We start from the raw sequence: 22,610 nt of genomic DNA, 5'->3' as shown, positions 1-22,610 counted from the left end.
CACTGTTATATACCTAGGGGGGGTAATATGGGGTAGAAAGGGAGGTACCCAAGGGAATAATGTAATAATGGGATGGGCCATAGTAATAAATAAGGTGGTTAACCCGTATCACGTAAGGGACCACAAGTAGTTAGTAATAATGTAATGGGCCCATGGTATTAGATAGATGGTATTGAGGGAACCATGGTAATGACTAATGGTATTGTATGTATGAGGCCTATATAGAGGCTAGAGACTCCACATTGAGGGGTGTCAAGGAATATTGTATGAACAAGCATATGGCTTGTGGAGTGTTCTCCTTCTTTAAGGAGTGAATGTATGGTGTTGCCCTACCTTAAGGGTTGATCAATAAAGTGAAGCATTTCGATTCATTTCTATCTTATTATTAGCTCTGAAACCACTTGTTATAGATCTAACCCAAAAATATATGAGAATACAAATATACCCAAGAAATAATAAGATAGAAATAGATAGAAATGCTTCACTTTATTGATCAACCCTTAAGGTAGGGCAACACCATACATTCACTCCTTAAAGAAGGAGAACACTCCACAAGCCATATGCTTGTTCATACAATATTCCTTGACACCCTTCAATGTGGAGTCTCTAGCCTCTATATAGGCCTCATACATACAATACCATGGGTCATTACCACGGTTCCCTCAATACCATCTATCTAATACCATGGGCCCATTACATTATTACTAACTACTTGTGGTCCCTTACATGATATGGGTTAACCACCTTATTTATTACTATGGCCCATCCCATTATTACATTATTCCCTTGGGTACCTCCCTTTGTACCCCATATTATCCCCCCTAGGTATATAACAGTCACAGATTAATTTCCCATGGTCATTGTCATCCTAGAACATATCTAGTACATTGCATGGTCTAGTCCCCTGGCACTAGCACTGAAAATCCATCGAAGGTCTTTGTATGTATCCCTCTACAGTTCACCATCCATGCATCAATAAAATTGTGGATAGCCCTGTTGTCCACTAACACTAATACACATTGTCCCTACATTATGCCTCAGATTCGTAATGTTAAGTACTTCAAAACTCCCTAAAGCAAAGCAATGACACCCCTTGTAGCAAGAGGTGGGTTTCCTCCTATCCCCTGTGGCTTGTCCTCTCTCCCACCTACCTCAAGCTTGGCCTCACTCCCACTTGTTGTCAAAGAAAACCTCTATGTAGTGGGTCTTGCCCTTAGTACAACGATGCCTTGGTTCCCACGATTCCTAGCATGTAAAGCACAACTTCCTCCTTTGGAGGTCTCTTCTAATCTCATCATTTAGCTGCCCAAGACTGGTGCGCTCCTTTTTGTTGATTTCTAGTAGCATCGAATGTGCTCTAAGCCTCAAAATTTCCAGGGAGGCTAAGGCACTTGTATTCCAAAATACCTAGAAATCGCTTTGGGAAATTTCACCCGGGGACAATTTCATTAAAATAATTAATTATTTTTAATAGATGCCTAAGTCTAAATTTAGGAAATTAAAATACTTGAAGGGTATTAATAAAACTAGGTGTGACTCTTCTAGAAAAAGATGGAGATCGAGTCAATATGAACTGAGCCATTGATTAGAATTTAATCTAGGTCATTGATGATTGAACGAGAAGATTATAAGGACTTCGATGGGCATTTGAAAAATACACCAAGCAAATACTAAGTTACCCAAGTAGATTGATTTTCTCACCAGTTGAAGTTCGGCAAGAGGAAATCGAATCAAAGGGTGAGTTGCAAGTGAGAAAGAGAGGGTATCATCAATAGTCGAGAGTGTAGAAAACAGCAAGAAGAGGCAGCGCAGAAGAGGGACACAGATCACCAGCGCAGAGGCAGTGACGCAAGGACAACGCAGTCACTGCGCAAAGGGTGACGCAGTGTGGCTAACATGAGGGCAACAAGTCCTCTCAAGCGTCAGAAATTCGCTATGCAGTGGAGAAATTTGTTTGTAAAAATTCTCTCAGTGATTCTTTGCTTCTGCTATCCATAGATTGTACATGAGATTTTGCTGGAGAATAATAAAAGAAACCCTCATCTGTTGCACCAGTTTTCCCACATTGTGTTTTTACGGGGACAATTGTCCAAAAATAACTGTGTTAATGTGTTATTGTTGTGCTAGTATTTTCCTTACATTTTTTCCGCAGTAATTAATTTATGAAGACTACAATGTGTGTATTTCGATATTTTTCATAGACAACTGCAAACAATTTTTTTTAGTAAATTAACAAATAGAAGAAATATTATCGGTTGCTGCAATAGGATTTGGAATTTCTAGATTTTCACATGGTATCAAAGGATAGACAGGAGAGATCTAGTGCAAAAGAAAAGGGAGCAGCGTAGCATTGCATAAGCAACTTCTCAAAGTCCCTAGAAGGTTGTGCAATCCTTGGGCCCGCTGGTAAGATTTCGAGGTAGAGTTAATTCTCTCAGTGAGTCAATAAAGAATCATTCTCCAGATCGAAGGGTTGTCGAAGGAGCAGTTGTGGTTCTTTTGCAAAGAAAATCTCCAGCTAAAACACAGTGTCTTGTAATAGTAAGTACAGCGTCGAGAAGGAGAATAGCACGAAACAACATGGATAATCAAGATATATTATCTTCCTGCTATGAAACCCTAGCCGCTCCTCGACGCCTCTGCAACTGCATTGCGGCACGTGGCTTTGGGCCCTCTCCCCTCCTGCGCTCTTTTTTTTTAGTCCCTGCGGTTCAGAGCGTTCATCTTCTGTTGGGAGGGACGAGCAAGCTGAGCTCGCCCCTATGGAGGTCTCGAGCTCGCCCCAAGCAGGCCTGCCTTCATCTACCAAAGCCTTCTCTCGACTCTTGGTCGGCTTGCCGCAGAAGAAAAAAAGTGAAGCGGCCAAGTCTGTCAAGAGGCTGGAAGACATCCCTGAAATCTCCCTGCCGCCAGATACCCCGATCCAAGTCGCCCTTTCCTTGGCTGAGCAAGCTCTCGTTGGCCAGTTCACCAGTCTATGGCCTTCTCCTAAGACCACAGAGACCTGGGTTAACAAGAACTGGGCTCCCCTGATCAAGAGTAGTGTCACCTCTTACTTCTTAGGACAAGGGTTTTTCCTCTTTGATTTCAGATCAAAGGAAGACAAGGACCTGATTTTTCAGAATGACCCCTACTTCATGGACCCCTAGTTACCTCAATAGATGGACACTGGACTTCGACCCTGCAGTCAATGTTCCCATGGCTATCCCTGTTTGGGTCAAACTCCCTAATCTCCCAGTCCATTGTTGGAACTGGGACTCGCTGAAACACATCGGAAACACCCTTGGGAAATTCATAGATAGGGCAAATAACAAAGATCAATATGATTGTGCCCGTATCTGCATTGAAGTAGACCTAGAGGTGGGTCTCTCGGAAGCCATCAAAATCAAAGTAGGAAACTGGACCCATTTGCAGAAGCTGGATTACGAGCAGCTGCCTTTCAAATGCCGAAAATGTCATGTCTACGACCACTTCGCCAGAGGATGCCCAACCAATGCGGAAGCAGATAAGGGGAAAGAAGAAGGTTGGAACCAGGTCAAGCGCGCCAGGAAAACCCAAAAGCAGGTTGGTCCAAATGGAAGAGGTACTCAAGCCCCTCCTCAACACCCCCCTCCCAGAATGGATCAAGAAAATAAATTCACTCCTCTAAGCTCGCAAATAGAGGAATCTCAGGAACCAGAAAATCAAAAATCAACCCCACCCTCTAAAGGAACCCCCAAAGGTTCTGGAAATGGAGTTGAGCAAGCTGGAAGTGGTGTTCCAGCAATAGATTTGGCATTCGTTGAGAGCTCCAAAGGAAATACTGTCGAAGTAGAGGAAGATGAGCATGAATCAGATTGCTCGGAGGAAGAAGGAGAAATAGGAGAATCCCAAGCTTCGATAAGGAGATCCACAAGAGGCCGTAAATCAGATTGAGAAAAAAGCAAGCAAGAAACTTTCAAGGACAAGCTCCAAGGCAGCCAGCCAACCCTTGAGAAGTTACTAGCATCAAAAGCAAAGACGGCGAGAAACCAGCCCCAACGCTCCAAGGGAGCCAACCAGAAATACAAGTGATGAAGATAGTCTCCTGGAACTGTAGAGTATGTGGAGCAGAATCAAACAAGAAGCCATCAAAAGTTTAATAAGAACAAAAACTCATGACATACTTCTCATCCAAGAGACCAAACTGGAAGACTTTGTCTTCCTTCAGGCAAGTAAGAAACTCTGGAACAAATGTGAAGCGAAAGCAATCTCAGCCCGAGGCGCTTCTGGAGGGTTGGGCACTCTTTGGAATGCTAGCAAATTCACATGAGTCTCTAAGACCCTCAATACTCACTGGCTGCTCTTAAAATTGCAGCACATAGACTCAAAAGAGATTATCAGTCTCTTCAACGTGTACACCCCCGTGAACGTTGTGGAAAAAAAGGCTTGTTGGGACTCCATAAGAACCCGAGCAGATCTAGTTAATCTTGAGAATATCATCATAGCAAGAGATCTCAATCTCACTCTCTCATCAGCAGACAAGAGAGGAGGCAGCATTGTTCGAGATCCGACAAGGGAATGGGCAGAGGACCTTATGCAAGACTAGGACCTGCTGGACATCAAGCCAATCTTTGGTAAGTGCACTTGGACTAATAAAAGAATTGGTCCTAGCCACATTGCTGCTAGATTGGATAGATTCTTAATTCAAAGCTCTTTTCTTCTTCTTGAATTAGAGGCTAGAGTGCATATTCTCCCATGCAGGACTTCGGATCATAAACCCATCAAGCTGGAACTCGTGTTTCAGGTTGACCTTGGACCTATACCTTTCAGATTTAGCCCACTCTAGGCTAAGGAATCAAACTTCATGCAATTAGTTAAGGACACTCTGTTACATCCGGTCAAAGGCTCCCCCTTTTTCGTCTGGGAAGAAAAGCTCAAAAGAGTGAAAAGGGCTTTGAAAAGCTGGGCCAAATCTCTGCCCAATCCAGCCAACGAAAGGAAAAAAATCCAACATATGCTGGAAGTCCATCAGCTCCAAGCTGAAACAGCTGACATAACAAAAGAGATTCTAGATAAAGAAGCCCTGTTTCAGCAAAACTATCACAAGGCATGTCTAGCTGAGGAAGAATACTGGAGACTTAAGTCTCGCAGTCTTTGGCTTAAAGCAGGGGACAGGAACTCTTCCTTCTTTCACAAACAAGCTCAGGCAAGGAAATGTACCAATTCCATTTCTGAAATCAAAGATGGTACCATCATTCACAAGGATAATGCAAACATCAAAAAAGCAGCTTCTCTTCATTTTAAAAGCCTGTATAGCGAAGATATAAATCTGGATCAAAATTCAGAGATGATGGATGGGATCCCCTCCCTGATTTCTGCTGAAATGAATCACCTCCTTGAAGCTAAAGTCACCAAGAATGAAGTCAAGGTTGCCTTATTTTCCATGAACCCAAACAAAGCCCCTGGGCCGAATGGATTCTCAGCCAGATTCCTCCAAATTTGTTGGTCCATTGTGGAAAAGGATCTTTACAAAATGGTTCTAAAATCCCAAGCTTGCCAGAAAATCGGAGGAAGCACGAACTCTGCTTTTCTTGCTCTCATCCCCAAAGAGAAGGGAGCCAACTCCTTCAACAGGTTTCACCCGATTTCGCTTTGTAATATAGGTTACAAACTAATCACCAAAGTCATCACTAACATACTGAAGCCCATCCTCCCCAAAATCATTCCGGAAAGCCAAGGAGGTTTCATTCAAGGTAGACAGATTGTAGACAACTTCATTCTAGTTCAGGAGGTAATCCATTCAAGCCTGAGTCGCAATGAAAAAGGTATGGTTGTCAAACTTGATTTAGCAAATGCTTTTGATAGAGTTAGGCATAGTTTTTTGCTGAAAGTCTTACATAAGCTTGGATTTGGTGAGAATTTTATAAATTGGATTCGAGCTTGCATCTCGGAGCCTTGGATTGCCCCATTAATAAATGGCAAAGCTGCCAATTTTTTCAAAGCCACGAGAGGGCTCAGACAGGGGGTGCCCTCTCTCACATCTTTTATTTGTTCTTCAACCCTTTGTCCTTAGTTTTTACCTAGACAAAAAAAGAGCAGATCAACATATTGTTGGGCTCTATATTGCAAGAGGTGTGAAAACCATTAATCATGCCCTCTTTGCAAATGACACACTACTATTGGGAGCAGCTTCTGGGCTTATTGCCTCCAAATTTAAAAGAGCTTTGAATGAGCAATGTTTGGTTTCAGGAAGTAGTCTAAACAAAGGCAAATGCCATATCTATTATTGGAACACCACTTCCAGCTTGCTCAACTCCATTTCCAAAACCTTTGGTTTTGTAGCATCCTCAAATTGGACTTCCTTCAAGTATTTGGGCCTCCCGTTTTTTCTCAAAAAAGCTTACAGCAGAGATTGGCTCCTCCAATTGGAGAAATTCAAGAACAAGCTGCTTGCATGGGGTTATTCCTGGCTTAACATTGTTGATAAGTTTGTCCTCATTAAATCTGTTCTTTCCAGCCTTCCCTTGTTTCAGTGTTATGTCCTTCTCGCTCCCATTGGTATTCTCAAAAAAATGGAGGAGACCATTCGAAAAAAAATTTGGAAGTGGGGCAAGCAGAATGAGAAAAAGAATTCGCTGGTCAACTGGGAATGTATCTCCAAACCGCTGATGGAAGGAGGCTTGAATTTCAAGAATCTTGGTTAACATAATGTAGCAATGGGAGCTAAATTAATATGGAGAATTATTGCCCCTAAACCTGGTTGGGCGCAATTAGCTCTTTGGAAAAAACACTTCAAATGCCAGCGTTCTCGTTGCCTAGATCACCCTAAGATGCACCCAAATACGCCCTTTCTGAAGATTTGCAGCAAAGCCTGCTCTCTCATCAAAGATCATGCCTTCTGGATCCCCGGTAATGGAAAAAGGATCAACCTCTGGACAGATAAAATTTTGAATAACGAGCCACTGGGAGACTATCGTTCACTCCAAACGTTGCGCAGATGGATGAATGAGGCTGGAATGCGAACTCTGTGGGACATTTCAGCTTGGCAGAACTCACATTGGGCTGGCTGGAATCTTCAAACACCCCCAGAATTATCTATGGAGCGCGAGATTCTAATTTCCAAACTCCACGGCCTGTCTCCATCGCTGGCTCGAAAAAGGGATACAAGAGGATGGGGTACGCAGACTAGTGGATACACTGTTGCTCAAGGTTATGCCAAGCTGTGTGAGCGCCCCCATGTGGCCACAAACCCTGAGCCTTGGAAAGGGATATGGCATTATCCCACCTTGCCTAAAATCGACTTCTTCAACTGGCTGCTATGTCACTCCAAAATCTTGACAAATGATAATCTCCAGAAACGTGGTTTTCACGGTCCTTCAAGGTGCAGCCTTTGTAAGGTAAACCAAGAAAGCATAATTCATCTGATGCTTGAATGCACCTTTACTTTGCAGATTTGGACAGAATTGTTGGGAACTCTGAGTTCCAACATCGTGTTGCCTTCCTCCATCCCCGATATTTTTACTAAATGGCTGCAAAGGTATCTCGGGACTCCCCCAAAAAACAAAATTATCAGAGCTACTTGGACTACTCTCCCTAAAATAATCTATTGGCAAGTTTGGCTTGAGAGAAATAAAAGGATTTTTAGAAGCTACGAATAGGAGGCCAAGCCTGTGGCAGTTAAGATTAAAAGCCAGCTTAAAGAGAGTCTGAGAGAAATTAAAGATGATTTAAACCACAACGAGCAAGATATAAATTGGGGCTCCTCTCTCGAACTTCAGTTCCAAAATAATGCAAATAGTATCTCCCTCCCCAAAGATTGGCAAATAAGACTTTCAGCAAATGACTTCAAGGATTGGGCCACAAATCAGCAAAGATTCTCCCCCTTTTTTGATGGGGCTGCAAAGTCCAATCCTGGAAGAGTTGGCACTGGAGGCATCATCTTGAATCTCGATCGCATAAGGATACACAGTTTCGCCTGGGGCCTAGGCATAGCTTCTAGCATTCAAGTTGAGGCTTTGCCTCTTTTCCAAGGTCTCAAGATTATGAAAATGTTGAACATCAGGGAGGCAAATGTTATTGGGGACTCCCAGGTTATCATTAACATTATGGTGACACATTCTAAGCCAACGGATCTAAGGCTTGCAAGGCTAATTTTCAGAGTAAAAGATCTTAGAGACTCTTTCCAGAAGTTGAATTTCTACCATGTGTTGAGAGCTAATAATAAGGAGGCGGACATCGAAGCCAACAAAGCAACACTCCTTACAGCTGGAGCCTTACTCAGAGGAGGACAAGAATCATGGGAATCAATTCCTTAATTTAGATAGCTGTCATGTTTTACTGCCTTTTGTTAAATCAGTTTGTATGTATCCATAAAGTTGGGAAAATCTCTGAAATAGACTACATAGTAGCAGTCAAAAAGAGATGTGAGCTAAGCATAAATGCCATGGCCTTGCATGGTTGTGCGAGACTTGTGAAATTAGACTCACCTTTTGTAATCCGCTTTTTGGCATTTAGGCCAAGTATCTAATATATCCTCTATTTGTTTTTGTAAAGAAAAAAAAAAAAACACGATATATTATCTTCCAAATTGGAAGAAGAATTCGCATGTTTCTCAAGTCCAGCATCAACAAGTGTTTGGTGTATTGATAGCGGGGCTTCAACGCACATGACTTGAGTACGAGACTACTTTTCTAGCTATCAAAAAGAGTAGATGGACATCCAAATCACTATGGGAAACAGAACGAAGTGTACTCCAGTAGGGAGAGGCACCACAGTGTTTCAGACGAAAGCAGGAACCAGCATAAGAGCCACTAATGTGTTGCACGTGTCAGGGTTAGGAATGAATTTGATTTCAATGTCCCAATTACAAGACAAGGGTTACGATGTACACTTCATTACAAGGAAGGTGTATGTCAAACATCCCAGCTGGAAGAAGATGAGACAAATTGGAGCTCGAAGCAACAAATTGTATAGATTAAAATTCAAATCTCCAACGGCAATGATAGGAAGTAATCATAATGGTGAAAAGGAACTAAATGAACTATGGTACAGGCGAATGGGACACTTACACCATGGAGCACTGAGGATGCTCAGAGAGACTATTATAGGAGTTACAATCCTCAGTACTAAGCATGATGATGTATGCAGAGGATAGGTACTAGGGAAATACACTAAGGAAACTTTTCCCAAAAGTGACAACAAAGCAAGAGGCGTATTGGGATTGACACACTCAGATATTTGTGGCCCAATGTCCATGAAATCTCTTAGCGATGACAAGTACTTTGTCACCTTTATTGATGATCACTCTAGAAAATCCTAAATCTATTTCTCAAAGACCAAGGATGAGGTCTTTGATCAGTTTAGAGAGTTTAAGGCTCTCATAGAAAAGACGACAAGGAAAAAGATAAAGGTATTGCTTTCAGAAAATGGTGAAGAATATACAAATAAAAACTTAACAGATTTCTGCGCAAAGGAGGGCATCAAAATAGAGTGGACAACTCCATACAATCCACAGCAGAATGGAGTAGCGAAGCGAAAGAATAGAACAATCATTGGGGGAGTAAAGGCTATGTTATATGACTAAGACTTGCCTAGATTCTTATGGGAAGAGGCATGCAACACATAATGGAACTCCTCATAGAGAATTGGGGAAGAAAACGGTTGAAGGAGTCTTCACAAGGAAAAAGTTGGAGGTGAGTCATCTCAAGATATTCGGAAGTGTGGCATATTGTCACATTCCAGACGAGAAGCGTAGTAAGCTGGATCAAACTGCAGAAAAGGGGCACCTCGTAGGGTATAGTGAGACCTCAAAAGCATACAAAATCTACATTCCAAGCAACAGGAAAATTGTTGTAAGACAAGATTCAAAGTTCATGAAAAATAGAGCTTTCAAAATATCTCGAGAGATGCCAGCAAAAGATTAGTCAACAAATGTTCCATTAGTCCAACAACAGCAGGGGCAACAAGAAGGACAAACCAGAGAACATATATCAGGATCGAGTACCGTAACCAGCACCAGTATTTCTTGAAGAGTAGAAGATTCAAGCAGTTCTCAACAGATGGAACAACAGGAATAGGAGGAGGATTTGATTGAGCCTCCCACCACCAATGGTCGAACCAGCAAGGAAGTACAGTAGATGCTAAGGGATGCAGAGGAGTTTGTCGGAGCTCCTAGAACCGACAAGAGGCAACGTAGACAGCCTGACAAGTACCAAGCCTTGGTAGCACAGGTTGAAGAACCCTCCAATTTTCAGGGAGTCATACAACAAGAAGTTTGGGTCGATTGCATGGTAAAAGAGTATAGTTCCATCATGATGAATGATGTCTGGGAAGTGGTACCTAGAGCAAAGGATCGATCAGTTGTAAGATCAAAGTGGATCTACAAGATCAAGGACGTTGCAGATGGCAATGTAGAGAAGTATAAGGCTAGGTTTGTGGCAAAGGGGTACACACAAAAGGAAGGAATAGACTATGAGGAGACCTTCGCCACAGTAGCTAGATATACCTTTATCAGATCTGTTATATCCCTAGCAACTCAAATGGGATGGGAGATTCACCAGACGAATGTCAAGACAACATTCTTAAATGGGGTGATAGAAGAAGAGGTTTATATAGAATAGCCCGAAGGCTTCGAGACTCATGAAAAGAGAACTCATGTATGGAAGTTAAAGAAACCCCTATATGGACTCAAGCAGGCACCTAGAGCATGGTATGGTCGGATTGATAGTTACTTGCAGCAGTTGGGATTCATCAAGAGTGATGTTGATCCCAATCTCTACTATCTAATGGTGGAGAATGAGCCACTTATTCTGGTATTATATGTAGATGATGTTGATTTCTAGTAGCATCAGATGTGCTCTATGTCTCAAAATTTGCAGAGAGCTTAAACACATGCATTCTCCAATACCCAGAAAGCATTTTGGGAAATTCCACCCAGAGATAATTTTATTAAAATAATTTATTATTTTTAATGGGACCCTAAGTCTAAACTTAGTAAATTAAAATAATTAATGGGTATTAATCTAAATTGTGGATGTAAATTCTAGAAGAAGGCGGAGATCAAGTCAATATGATCCTAGCCATTGATTAGAATCTAATCTAGCTTGTTGATTGATCAACGAGAGGATTATAAGAGAAGGCCTAATGGGCACTTGGAAAACACACAAAGAGTTCAGAGAATCGATTTTCTGAAGCAAAGCAACCGCCTTGAGATTTTCGATAGTGATCTATTACAGTGAGGGGCAGGGATAGTTGGGTTGGAGTACCTTCTCCAGGACCCTGGATACTCAACAGAGAGGTAGAGTGACACCAACAGGAGGCAGCACAGACCCAACAAGGGTTGACATGGGCCAGAAGGGCCCACGCAGAGCTTGACGCTGAGCCAAGAGGGCTCATGCAAAAGTTGTGAAGTCTTAAGCGCAGAAATCCAAGTTTGTAGAGGGAGTTGACATTTTTGAGCCAGGAGGGCTGGAAACTGTTCCAGAGGGCAAACGTTTCCCAGTTGAGTTGACACAGAACCTTTTGAGGCTGACACAAGGCTAGCGCAGAGATAACGGGGACAGTTAGTTCAACTGTCGGAACAACCCGGAATTGCCAGGTAGAGTGAGGTAATCTCACTAAGTTTTTTTGCCAGTTTATTTTCTCTGTAACTGGATTGTCAGAAGGGCATCCAGAGTTGTATTCAGAAACTACTACTTAATAATATAAAACCCTCATAGCTGCACCACCGGTTTTCCCACATTAGGTTTTTCCGAGGACATTTGACCAAAAATAACAATGTCAATTGTGTTGTATTTTCTTTCTTGCTCAGTTTATTGTTTCCGCATATAAATTAATTAAGTGAAGGCTACAGTGTATCTATTTCAATATTTGTCATAGGAAACTACAAATAACTTGTTCATGTAAATCTAACAAGTAGGAGAAATTTCATCAATTATTGCAATAGGGATTCCGGTTTAGGAATTTTCACGGATGACTTATTTCTAATAAGGTAATATGGGCTCATAAAGGATTACAAGAAGAATCTTGAAGCAGAATTCGACATGAAGGATATGGGGTTTATACATTAATTTCTAGGGTTCGAAGTTTGGCAGAAGAATGGGGAGATCTTCCTTGGGCAAGGAAGATATGCTATAGAGTATCTGAAGAGATTTAGAATGCAAGATTGTCGGCCCATGGCTTATGATCACCAACTGGAAGAAAATAGATGCATCAAGAGACAAGAAAGTGGACCTCACCTTGTACACGCTGCTCATTGGGCCGCTCATGTATATGGTCAACACTAGGCCAGACATTTGTTTCGTTGTCAACACCCTTAATCAGTTCATGGTGGAGCCGTCAAGGGTACATTAGGCAACAGCTAGGCACATTCTTAAATATGTGGGTGGAACGATCGGATATGGGTTGAAATACACCCAAGGAGACGACATCAGATTGTGCAGATTCACATATGCAAATTGGGTAGGTAGTTCAGTAGACCAAAAAAGTACCTCTAGTTATTGCTTTAGCGTTGGATCAGGAATGATCTCTTAGTGCAACAAGAAGCAGAAGTCGGTAGCTCTGAGCTCAGCAAAAGTAGAATATATGGCTGCCAGCACAACTACGTGCAAAGCGATATGGCTTAGAAAATTGCCTGTGAGTTTGTTCAGGAAGAGGATGGAAGCAACCAGTGTTTACTGCGATAATCAGAGTTGTATCAAACTCTCTGAGAATCCAGTATTTCATGATCATTCGAAACACATTGATATCCGATGTCACTTTATCAGTGATTGTGTTCAGCATGGGGTAGTACAACTGTAGTATGTCACCACAGGAGATCAAGTAGCAGACATACTCACAAAGGCTATAAGAAGAGCTAAGTTCGTCCAATTCAGGGAGCAGATGGGGATGGTAGAGAACCTGTTTCAATAGCAGAAACAAATGGTTTCTTAGTTGCAGCAACAGCAAATGAGAGGGAGTTGCAGTCCAAATGCGGTAGTTGACAGCCGTATGCTAGGATAGAAACAGCACAGATGCAACATTTGCACAATAGTTGGTGGACAGTGATGTCAGACATCAAGAGCACAGAGGGAGATGATATAGAGTCAGGGTGATGCTTCAGCAGGTTGCATTACTAGAGCACATTCCTCGCTAAGAGGGTGTGTTGATTTCTAGTAACATCGGATGTGCTCTAAGCCTCAAAATTTGCAGGGAGGCTAGGACACATGTATTCTAGAATACCCAAAAATCGTTTTGGGAAATTCCACCCAGAGACAATTTTATTAAAATAATTAATTATTTTTAATGGATGCATAAGTCTAAACTTAGGAAATTAAAATAATTAAAGGGTATTGATAAAACTGGGTGTGAATCGTCTAGAAAAAGCCAAAGGTCGAATCAATATGATCTGAGCCATTGATTAGAATTTAATTTGGGTCGTTGATTATTCAACGAGAAGATTATAAGGACTTCGATGGGCATTTGAAAAATACACCAGGCAAATACTTAGTTGCCCAAGTAGATCGATTTTCTCACTAGTTGAAGTTCGACAAGAGGAAATCGAATCAAAGGGTGAGTTGCAGATGAGAGAGAGAGGGTATCAGCAATAGCTGAAAGTGAAGAAAACAAAAGGAAGAAGCAACGCAAAAGAGGGATGCAGATCACCAACGCAAAGGCAGTGACACAGGGAGAGTGCAGTCACTACGCAGAGGGTGATGTAGTGTGGCTAGCATGAGGGCAATAGGTCCTCTCAAGCGTCAAAAATTCGTTGTGGAGTGGAGAAACTTGTTTGTAAAAATTCTCTCAGTGATTCTGTTTTCTATTCTGCTACCCGTAGATTGTACATGAGATTTTGCTGAAGAATAATAAAAGAGACCCTCATCTGTTGCACCAGTTTTCCCACATTGGGTTTTTCCGGGGACAATTGTCCAAAAATAACTATGTTAATATGTTATTGTTGTGCTAGTATTTTCCTTACAATTTTTTCCGCAGTAATTAATTTGTGAAGACTGCAATGTATGTATAAATATTATTAGTTGCTGCAATAGGATTTGGAATTTCCAGATTTTCACACTTCTAAGGAGGTCTAATGTCCTTACCTTTCTGAGGAAAGGTAGGTCTAGAAGGCACTGGTTCTCTCATCTTAGGGACTACATCAAGCATATATTTGGTCCTGTTAATAGCATCCTTCAAAGGCACGGGCATGTAAGCTCTCACCCAACCACGCAATGGTTCTACTAACCCCTCAATGAATACCATGATCAACCTCGACTCCGAGATATCAAATACCATCACTGGTAATCTCTGAAACTCTGCCATATATGCCTCAACGTTGCCTATCTGTCTCAAATTAGCTAGCTCCTAGAAGTATAGCTTAGGGTCCTTCCGATCAAATCTTTCAACAAGCCTCCTCATGAACCCAGTGTAGGATGTGATGTTGGCATGCCCCGACATAACCAACGCATGGTACCACCACTCCTGCGCATCTCCATCCAAGTGCAGAGTGGCGAATCCAATAGCATTTGTCTCCCACATGGGGTTCAAATGGAGATGATAGGTGTCTAGAGTTTGTATCCAAGACCTTGTCGAGCTCCTGGTTGATCCATCAAAGTTCGAGAGTGTATTTTTCCTTGCCAACTTTTGAGTATCCTGGTTCTAATTTTGCTAACCCCCTCTAGATGATGTTCCTTCTCTTGATTTGTGCTTCTCCTTTAGATGACAAAAGTCTCTAAAGGATTAAAGTTAAAACCCTCCTGATCCTAGGTTCCAACACATCATACTCATCAATCCCATCTCCAAAGGACCTCATCGAGTCTACAAAAGTGTCCAACTCTCTCCCTCTCTGGTTCATCCAAAAAGTGAGGCATGGTAGGGCGGCTAGTCTATCTATATGTGTGGATGTTGTTACACTGCATTGCGCGTGCATGTGCATGGCTCCCTTCTCATATTCTGAAACCACCTTCTTCGTTGTTGAGTTGACCCTGTTAGTTTTGTATTTGCATCCCCATCATCTGCTGCATCATCTCTAAAACTTGTTTATTCTGCCTCATCAATTGTTGGTTCTACCTCATCAACTCCTCTAAAAATTGATTTTGACCATTTTGTCTAGGTTGCTCATTGCCTTTCTGGTCCTACATGTGCTCCCTGACATGCTCAAGCTCTTTATTTGAAAAGGGGTCATGCTCTTCCCCTCTGCCTCTGTCTTTGCCTCTGTGAAACACTACTCCTTGGTACTTCAGTGGCATCACTTGCTATTTTGCCCACAGCTGACCAAGAACGTGCTTGATACCATTGTAATATTCCAACTAGGAATAACAGTAAAAATCAAGAACATGAACCAAGCTACAACAACAAAAAAATTGAAACATGCATGCACAATCAGTAAACCAAGAAATTTGGGTAAGAAATCTGAGCCATTTTATTAATATTATTGGACATTGGGCACAATAGAGTAAGAGCAATAGAACCTAGGCTTGCTATTGCAAGTAATGCAAAACCCAAGTGGAAATGTGTAGACCAAATGCTAAAAATGGCCCAAACCGGTAACTTGCATTGCCCATAAAATTTTACAACTGTGATTGGAATGAAACTAAAGTTTCTACCCTCAAAATTGCTCAGAAAATTTCGCAAATTTATCTTTGATCTCCTTGCCCCAAACCCACAAAACCCCAAAAAGGGTTTCACCTAATTCCCATTGACCTAGGTGACCCCAAAAAGTGTGAATTGTTCTCCCTACCACCTAGTAGATTTTGCCCACTGCTGGAGATGCTCTGCTCAATCCTGCCCAAATCCACTGTTGAAGAGCCACCAAATTACACACAAATTCTTCCCTCAAAATTAGCTTTTTCTACAACCTAAAACTCCTCTGAAAACAAGTTGTCCCTCACTATTGCGCAAGTTTTATCCAGTGAGCTCTACGCACTACAAAAATGAAGGAAATTCAGCCCTCCAAGCCATGCAAAATGGTACTAAAATCTCGGTCTCAAGGCAAGGAAACCTCCTGCAAAAGCTCAAATCTCCAATCCAACTCTAGCAACTGCAAACTATATGTCACGAACTACCTCTGCACCCAAGGAGAGCGCAAAACTAGGTAAAATCCAGCAATAAAACTCAAGGGAAGCCCTGAATTGGACTCCAATTTCCTTCACTAGGGAGACACTCAAAGTTCTCCAAAATGGGGGTGGAATTTCCGCATGGAATTCTTGTGCTAAACAACTCCAAGAGAGTTCAATTTACATATGGTAGATAGGCAAAAAAAGGATGAAAAATGTGTACCTCCTTGTGTTATTTATAAGTGTTGGTCTCTTCTCCCTTGGTGGGCTCCATTCTCCACTAGCTCGAACCTTCTCTTTCATTTCCTCGCTCCTGTGTGAATTTCCTCTTGTGGTTCAAACTCCTCCCTTGTGGCCCCTACATTCCACTAACAAAATAATTTTTCCCTTTTTCTCTAATGCGCATGGCCTCCTTAGTCTCCAAAAATCAAGTGGGGTCTACTTAACCCACTTTTCCTAAATATCTACACATCAAAATTTCCTCCTAATGTCAAAATTGCAAAAATGATATATGCTTAGCAAAATTATTTAATGGGGATATCACAATATGGCTAACAACATTTCAATCACATTTCGACAAGTTTACGATATGGGTATGCTAGGTTGGGGGTCGTCTCCTACAACATTAGTCTAAAATTCACTCGTTTCCTACAACATATATCGTTTCTATACATTCACCGCATGAATTATAGCTTCCAAAGATACCTCTGGCACTTGTACACAGCTTGATTTAAAAATTGATCAAATCAAACTTAGATTTGGTCAAGTTGAATGAGTTGACCCAAAACCATACCAACTCATAATTTGATATCAAACTAACCAAGTTGATGTATGACTCAATTGATTTAGTAACAAATCAATCCAACTCAACCAAGTTTGTACCTACTCAACGAAGTCGATGTGTTTCCTCACCTCAAGGCATAATTTGAAGAAAAGTTCATTTTTTTAAATTACATAAACCCTAAATTTTATCACCCTAAAAACAAACTACATAGAGATCCTAGCCCCCCTACTATTTGCATCACGCCTCTCTCATTGAGCATTTGTCTCTAATGCTTTGGAATCTTCAAAAAACAATCATTAAAATTTTAATATTTTATGTATTTTTTAGTAAATCGAGTTATAAAATTCAAATTGCTCTAATTCCAAGCCTAGTCCTAGTGAAGTCCAAAGTGACCCTCAATCAATTCTAAGGCTATATCCAAATTTTAAAAAATTGTTTCCATCTACACCCATGAGAGTATAACAATGACTAAGATAATAATCTTAGCAATGATAACACTTATTAATCTTTGAGTCAATGTTGCGAAAATTGCAATCGGGATAAAATCGGCAAGGGTCCGAAAAAAGGAAAAAATCGTAAAAATTGGGAAAAAAAACAGTAAAACATCGGGGCAAAAAACAAAAAAATAAACAAACAAAAATTTTCCAGTTTATTATCTAAAGCATCCATGATTTTTTGGTGATTTTTATGATTTTACCACGATTTTATTGTGATTTTTTTCACGATTTTTCAGTGATTTTTACGATTTTTTGGCAATTTTTACGATTTTATTGCAATTTTTCCATTTTGGAAAAAAATCGCCTGATTAAATTGTCACACGGAAAAAATTACAATTTAATCACGATTTTCACATCACTGTGTTATTCCTCTTGGCACCTTGACATTTCTTGGGTTTGTTTTGTAGTTGGCATGCATTGCCTTTTCCTTTTCTTTACCTTTTCCAACTAATGAATACAAGCTTGAGGTTCTCTTTGTGATTCAATCAAACAATTGTTCACATGACTTCTTGTGAAAGGATTGGGCATACCTTTTGAAAAAACAAACTAGATTGAGTTCCAACGTTGTTGAATTTCCACGAAAATTCTACAACTGCTTGAATGAACAATTTGAAACTAATGGCAACTACAAACTGAAACCAAAATCTTTTCACCAAGACATAAAATTTCTCAACACACATAAGCAATGGAATAATCACATAGATAAAAACATAGTTGCACAAGAGACCAATTTTTCTAGGGAAACCCAGCTGGGAAAACCTTCTCCTTCTTGTAGAATTTTATTGATAGAGTTCTAAGCAATCAGATTTCTTACAAAGCAAATAATGACACTGAGAACACACATGTTCTCTGCTATACTAGTTGGGCACACCCTGCAACCTATCAGCGCCTGCTCTTGCTTGCAGTCTGGCCCTTTTCCCTTGCGCAGGAGATCTCCTATTTCTTAGCGCAATCTTAGCCCCTATTATTTAGGGAAAACTCCTACAACCTAGTGTAAATCTGGCAGCAAGAAGTCTCTCTATCACAGTGTATTGGCTACAACCTAGTGTAAATCTGGCAGCAAGAAGTCTCTCTATCACAGTGTATTGGCTACTCCAGAGTACGCAATCTCAACAAGGCTCATACACTCACAACCTCGTGCATACAAGAACGAATAAATTTATGCCTTCGTCCCTTCTTTATAGGCTTAATCCATGCTAAAATTAGCGAGTACGAATTTAGAACACCAGTTGTGATTGACTTGTTAATTGAGTTTAACTTGTCTCTAACTTGACTTGTTTGACTTGTTAACTTGTCTCTAACTCGTCCTTGCTTCAATTAGAAATTGAAGCTCCCAACTCGTCTTATCTAAATTTATAACTGCCAATCGATTTGTAGTCAAACCAAAGGAAGGATCTTCATAACTGGTCCTCCAACACTACGCATGAATTCTCCAACTCCATGAACTCGTCCATGGTAAAAGGAAGGCTGATCGTGGTCTTTCTCTGGCTAAGGCACACGCACAGAGAAGACCTTCCCTCTCTACCATTTTCAAAAAAGACAACTTCCAAGGAGTGTAATTATGACATCTTGATATGAAACTTTTGAGTTCCGTGATGCAAGCTTTAGGTTCCCCTTGTGGTTCAATCAGACAATTGTTCGCATAACTTCTTGCGAAAAGGTCGGGCATACCTTCTGAAAAATCTAACTAGATTGAGCTCCAAAGCTACTTCCAAGGAGTGCAATCATGACATTTTGATATGAAAACTTTTGAGTTGCATGCTACCAACTGCTCCGGAAGGGATTTGAACTACTTAATATTACCTATCATTCTCTGTGACTCTTGCATCTCCACGTGGAAATTTTTCTTTCTTCTGACAACTTTTTTTATGTTATTGTGACACACGCATGCAAAATCATGTTGACAAGCAAATTTAAAATGACGCAAACATGAACTTTTCTGTCCTTGTTTTCCCACTTCTTAATTTCAGCTTATCCCGTAGTCGTCTTTGTTCCTTGCCTTCTACAATCACGATCAAGTTGTTTTCCATTAATAACAACCTCATACAGTGCTTCCAAACATTGAAACATGTGCGCTCAAACCATTCTACCAGCTTCTAACTCTCAAACTGTTACAACTATGGCTTTCTTCAATCTTAACTCAGTTTGTGCTCTCCCTTACAAACTTTACTCAGATATGGGAACTGAAGCCTATGGCTCTAATACCATGTTTAAATAAATGATAGTGGACCGTGAAACTAGAATAACACGTAAAAAAAGAGCCCACAAAGAGGAAACCCATACCAACAGAAAGCCCTTTTCATATTTTAATCAAATAGAAAAACATTGTAAGCGCACAGACTCCACCATGTTCGGACAAATATATACCTATACCAACCACAGATGTAACTAGGAGCCTGGAATCAGCAAATACATCATCACAAATTCAGGTAGAATCAAAAGTTGTTGCAGACACTTGTAGTAATTATAGCTCCTCCCATAACAGGGCTGTTGGAACAGTAACAGCTGTTTGTGTTAGAACCGTTACAGAGTCACCCTGGCAAAAACTGTGCATATTGTAGAATGTTCATTCAACATTAAAGTTACTATGTCAAAAGCCTATCAAACACCTGAACTAAACAAACAAACAGAATCGACCTTAAAGACCTTAACCTTTGTCGAATATAGTAGCCTTCCAATGTTGAAGAAACGCCTTCAATGACTGTAATTATGGAGGGCCATAGATAGAGGTTATATTATCGAAACATGTTTAAAACTCATCCTCTGTCATGCCATCTCTGAGAAGAAGCATATCATGAAAGGATATGCACTGTTGCTAAAACAGGTTCCTTCGATGCATCCATATTCGATTTTCATTACTTACATGCATCTTTTCTGGTGTATTCCAGACTAAAAATCAGAAGGCAAATCCATATATCGATTTTCATTACTTACATACATCTTTTCTGGTGTATTTCAGACTAAAAATCAAAAGGCAAATCCATAGAGTTGGACGCAAATTTGGGACACAGAAAGGAATTAGAACTTTACATGCTAAGGCATTTTATCATGATGTACCTTTGAGATACTCAAAAGCAGCAGATGTCTTGCAGATTCAAAATAAACCACAGTACAATATAAAGTGTCATAAGATAAGAATGTAGGAAAGTGACCATTAAATAAGTAAATGATTAAATGTTAGGGTAGTTTGAATAAATTTGACTTGGTTAAGTTATTGGTGGTTTTGGATTTCAGGTTTGAACCTATGGTTTTTATGTTGAGTAATTAAATGTTAGGGTAATTCAAGTAAACTTGAGTTTATTAACTTATTGGTAGTTTTGGGGTTTAGGGTTCAAACTCATAATTTTCATGGTATTTATCCCTAATATAACCTATTTAAAAGAAGAAACATCAATGTTAATTTTTCTTATTTGCCCTTTTAAGCAACTATCTCTTTAAACACAACCACTTCTTCCACTTCTCTGGATATTAGGTGATCCTAACATTAAAACAACATGAAAACCATATGAAAACATGGAAGGTACATAGAGGTAGTAACTCGATTAGAATAAATAGGAAAAAAATTCAATCCGACCTGAACGATGCTGGCAATCACCGAAAGCAAAGCCGCGGCATTTGGTGAAAAGCTGTTATTAGAGAGCAATTTCAAAATCCGAAGCAAAGTCTTGTTGTGCAATGCTGGTAACAAGTGGGAGGGGGCCGAGGAAGCAGCAGTGGCTTGAATGACCCGGGCCAGACACAATGCAGACGCAGTCTGGAGTTGGCGGTTCTGCTCGCCTAAAGCCTCAAGCAAGGGCCTCACAAAAACCCCCATGGCATCTACACGTGAGGAAGCTAAAGCCCCCATAGCATCAACACAGGCATCACGTACACTGGAGTCGGAGTGAGGATCCTTTAAACGCCGGATTATGTTCCCCACCATCTTCGGTAGATGAGGACCCAAAACTTCGCCATGGGCATCACCCAGAGTTGCAAACACTTTAACACATTCTCGCCGGACACTGCTCTTCTGCTGAGAGTCCGTCTCAAATAAACAAGACAGGAATGGACCCAATTCTTCCGGACCTAATGTTTGTGCAATTCTTCCTAGCTCTTCTGCTGCAATCTGGTACGTGTCGCGGTCGCCCAACTTGTTCAGGACCACAATCACTCGCTGTTTGAGCTCCAAAGCATTTCTCTTGATCGCTCTGCTACTTTTCTGCGCCATTGAATGTGAGCTTCAGCTTTACCTCTTTCAATTTTCCATCTTCGCCACACACCCAATTCCACTGTGTCTGGTTCAGAGCAGTAGATGCTACGAAAAGTTTTCAAATTCTTGAATATATCTTTGAAAGGCCCTTGCCTTTGCTCCCTTCCCACTGAATGATGCGACTTACGCAACTGTAAATGCTCTGAAGAAGATGAGATGAAGTCTGTTTGTTTGTTGCCTGGAGGCAAAAGGGAAAGGCCGTGCACCAAGATCAAAATTCAAATTCAAATTCAAATTTTGCCTCGAAGGCAGAGCAAGCCCCCCATATCTTTCCCCGTAAAACAGAGACCAGCGAGTATGACATTGGCTCCCTTCTACCCATACATCGCAATGAATGGTCAGTGGTGGGCGTCTCGTTTTTTTAGTGTGGTGGGCGCGGGCTTCTCACCATGTTGTGGAATTTGAAATTATTAGTGAAGCTCATGCCACGCGGACCCTTGATAATTGCTCATGCTTTCCCTTTATCCCCTCTTGGTCTTCCAAGGAGAGGACAACGTGCTTGGAAGAAGTTGATGCCACGATCGATTACCCAAACAAATACATTGGATAATGGGGGCACATTTCAAACAAATACATCATTGTACAGCGGTGACGGGTGCAGTCTAATTTGTAAATCAAATGGTGTTTTTAGTTGCAATTTTGGTCACTAAGATTGTAATTTTTTGTTTTTTAAATGAGATTGTAATTTTTTGTTGTTTAAAATATATTTTTAATACATAGTTAGATTTTGTGTTTTGTAATATTTTGTGTGTTACTTAAATTTTACAAATTAAATAATTTAAACTTAATTGTGATTTTTTTTATTTAAAATATATTTGTTTATACATAATTGAATTTAGTGTCTTAAAAAAATTAAGCTATTTCAATTTTACAAATTAAATAATTTAAATTGAGATCACTCAACGTAAGTGATTTGTTTGCGAGCTCATCGTTCAAATCCTCAATCAAGGAGATTACACGGGACGACAATTCTTGAAGAAATAAATAAAATGATACTTACTCCAAGGGTTCCGGACCTGCAATCTCTGAATTCAAGTTGTTAGGCATAATCCGAGGATTTATTCAATGGTTGGCAGGCAAACAAGCAAGCA

The 22,610-nt window shown here is 40.6% G+C and overlaps 1 protein-coding gene across 2 annotated transcripts in view; it reads right to left on the bottom strand.

Annotated features, from left to right (window-relative positions):
- The window catches only part of LOC149168601 (TORTIFOLIA1-like protein 2), a 116,017-nt gene extending 94,069 nt beyond the window's left edge, over positions 1-21,948 (bottom strand). For both annotated transcript variants that reach the window (XM_089428336.1, XM_089428337.1), the window contains exon 1: positions 20,845-21,948. In XM_089428336.1, the coding sequence (XP_089284462.1) occupies positions 20,845-21,477 (633 nt within the window). In that variant the 5' untranslated portion in view covers positions 21,478-21,948. The remainder of the gene's footprint in view (positions 1-20,844) is intronic.
- Positions 21,949-22,610: the final 662 nt, after the last annotated feature.

The sequence above is a fragment of the Pinus tabuliformis genome, chromosome 4_2, assembly GCF_031772625.1.
Source record: "Pinus tabuliformis cultivar Carrire ecotype Pingquan chromosome 4_2, CPIR1, whole genome shotgun sequence".
Taxonomy (NCBI): Eukaryota; Viridiplantae; Streptophyta; class Pinopsida; order Pinales; family Pinaceae; genus Pinus; species Pinus tabuliformis.
This window is presented reverse-complemented; position numbering and strand designations above follow the sequence as displayed.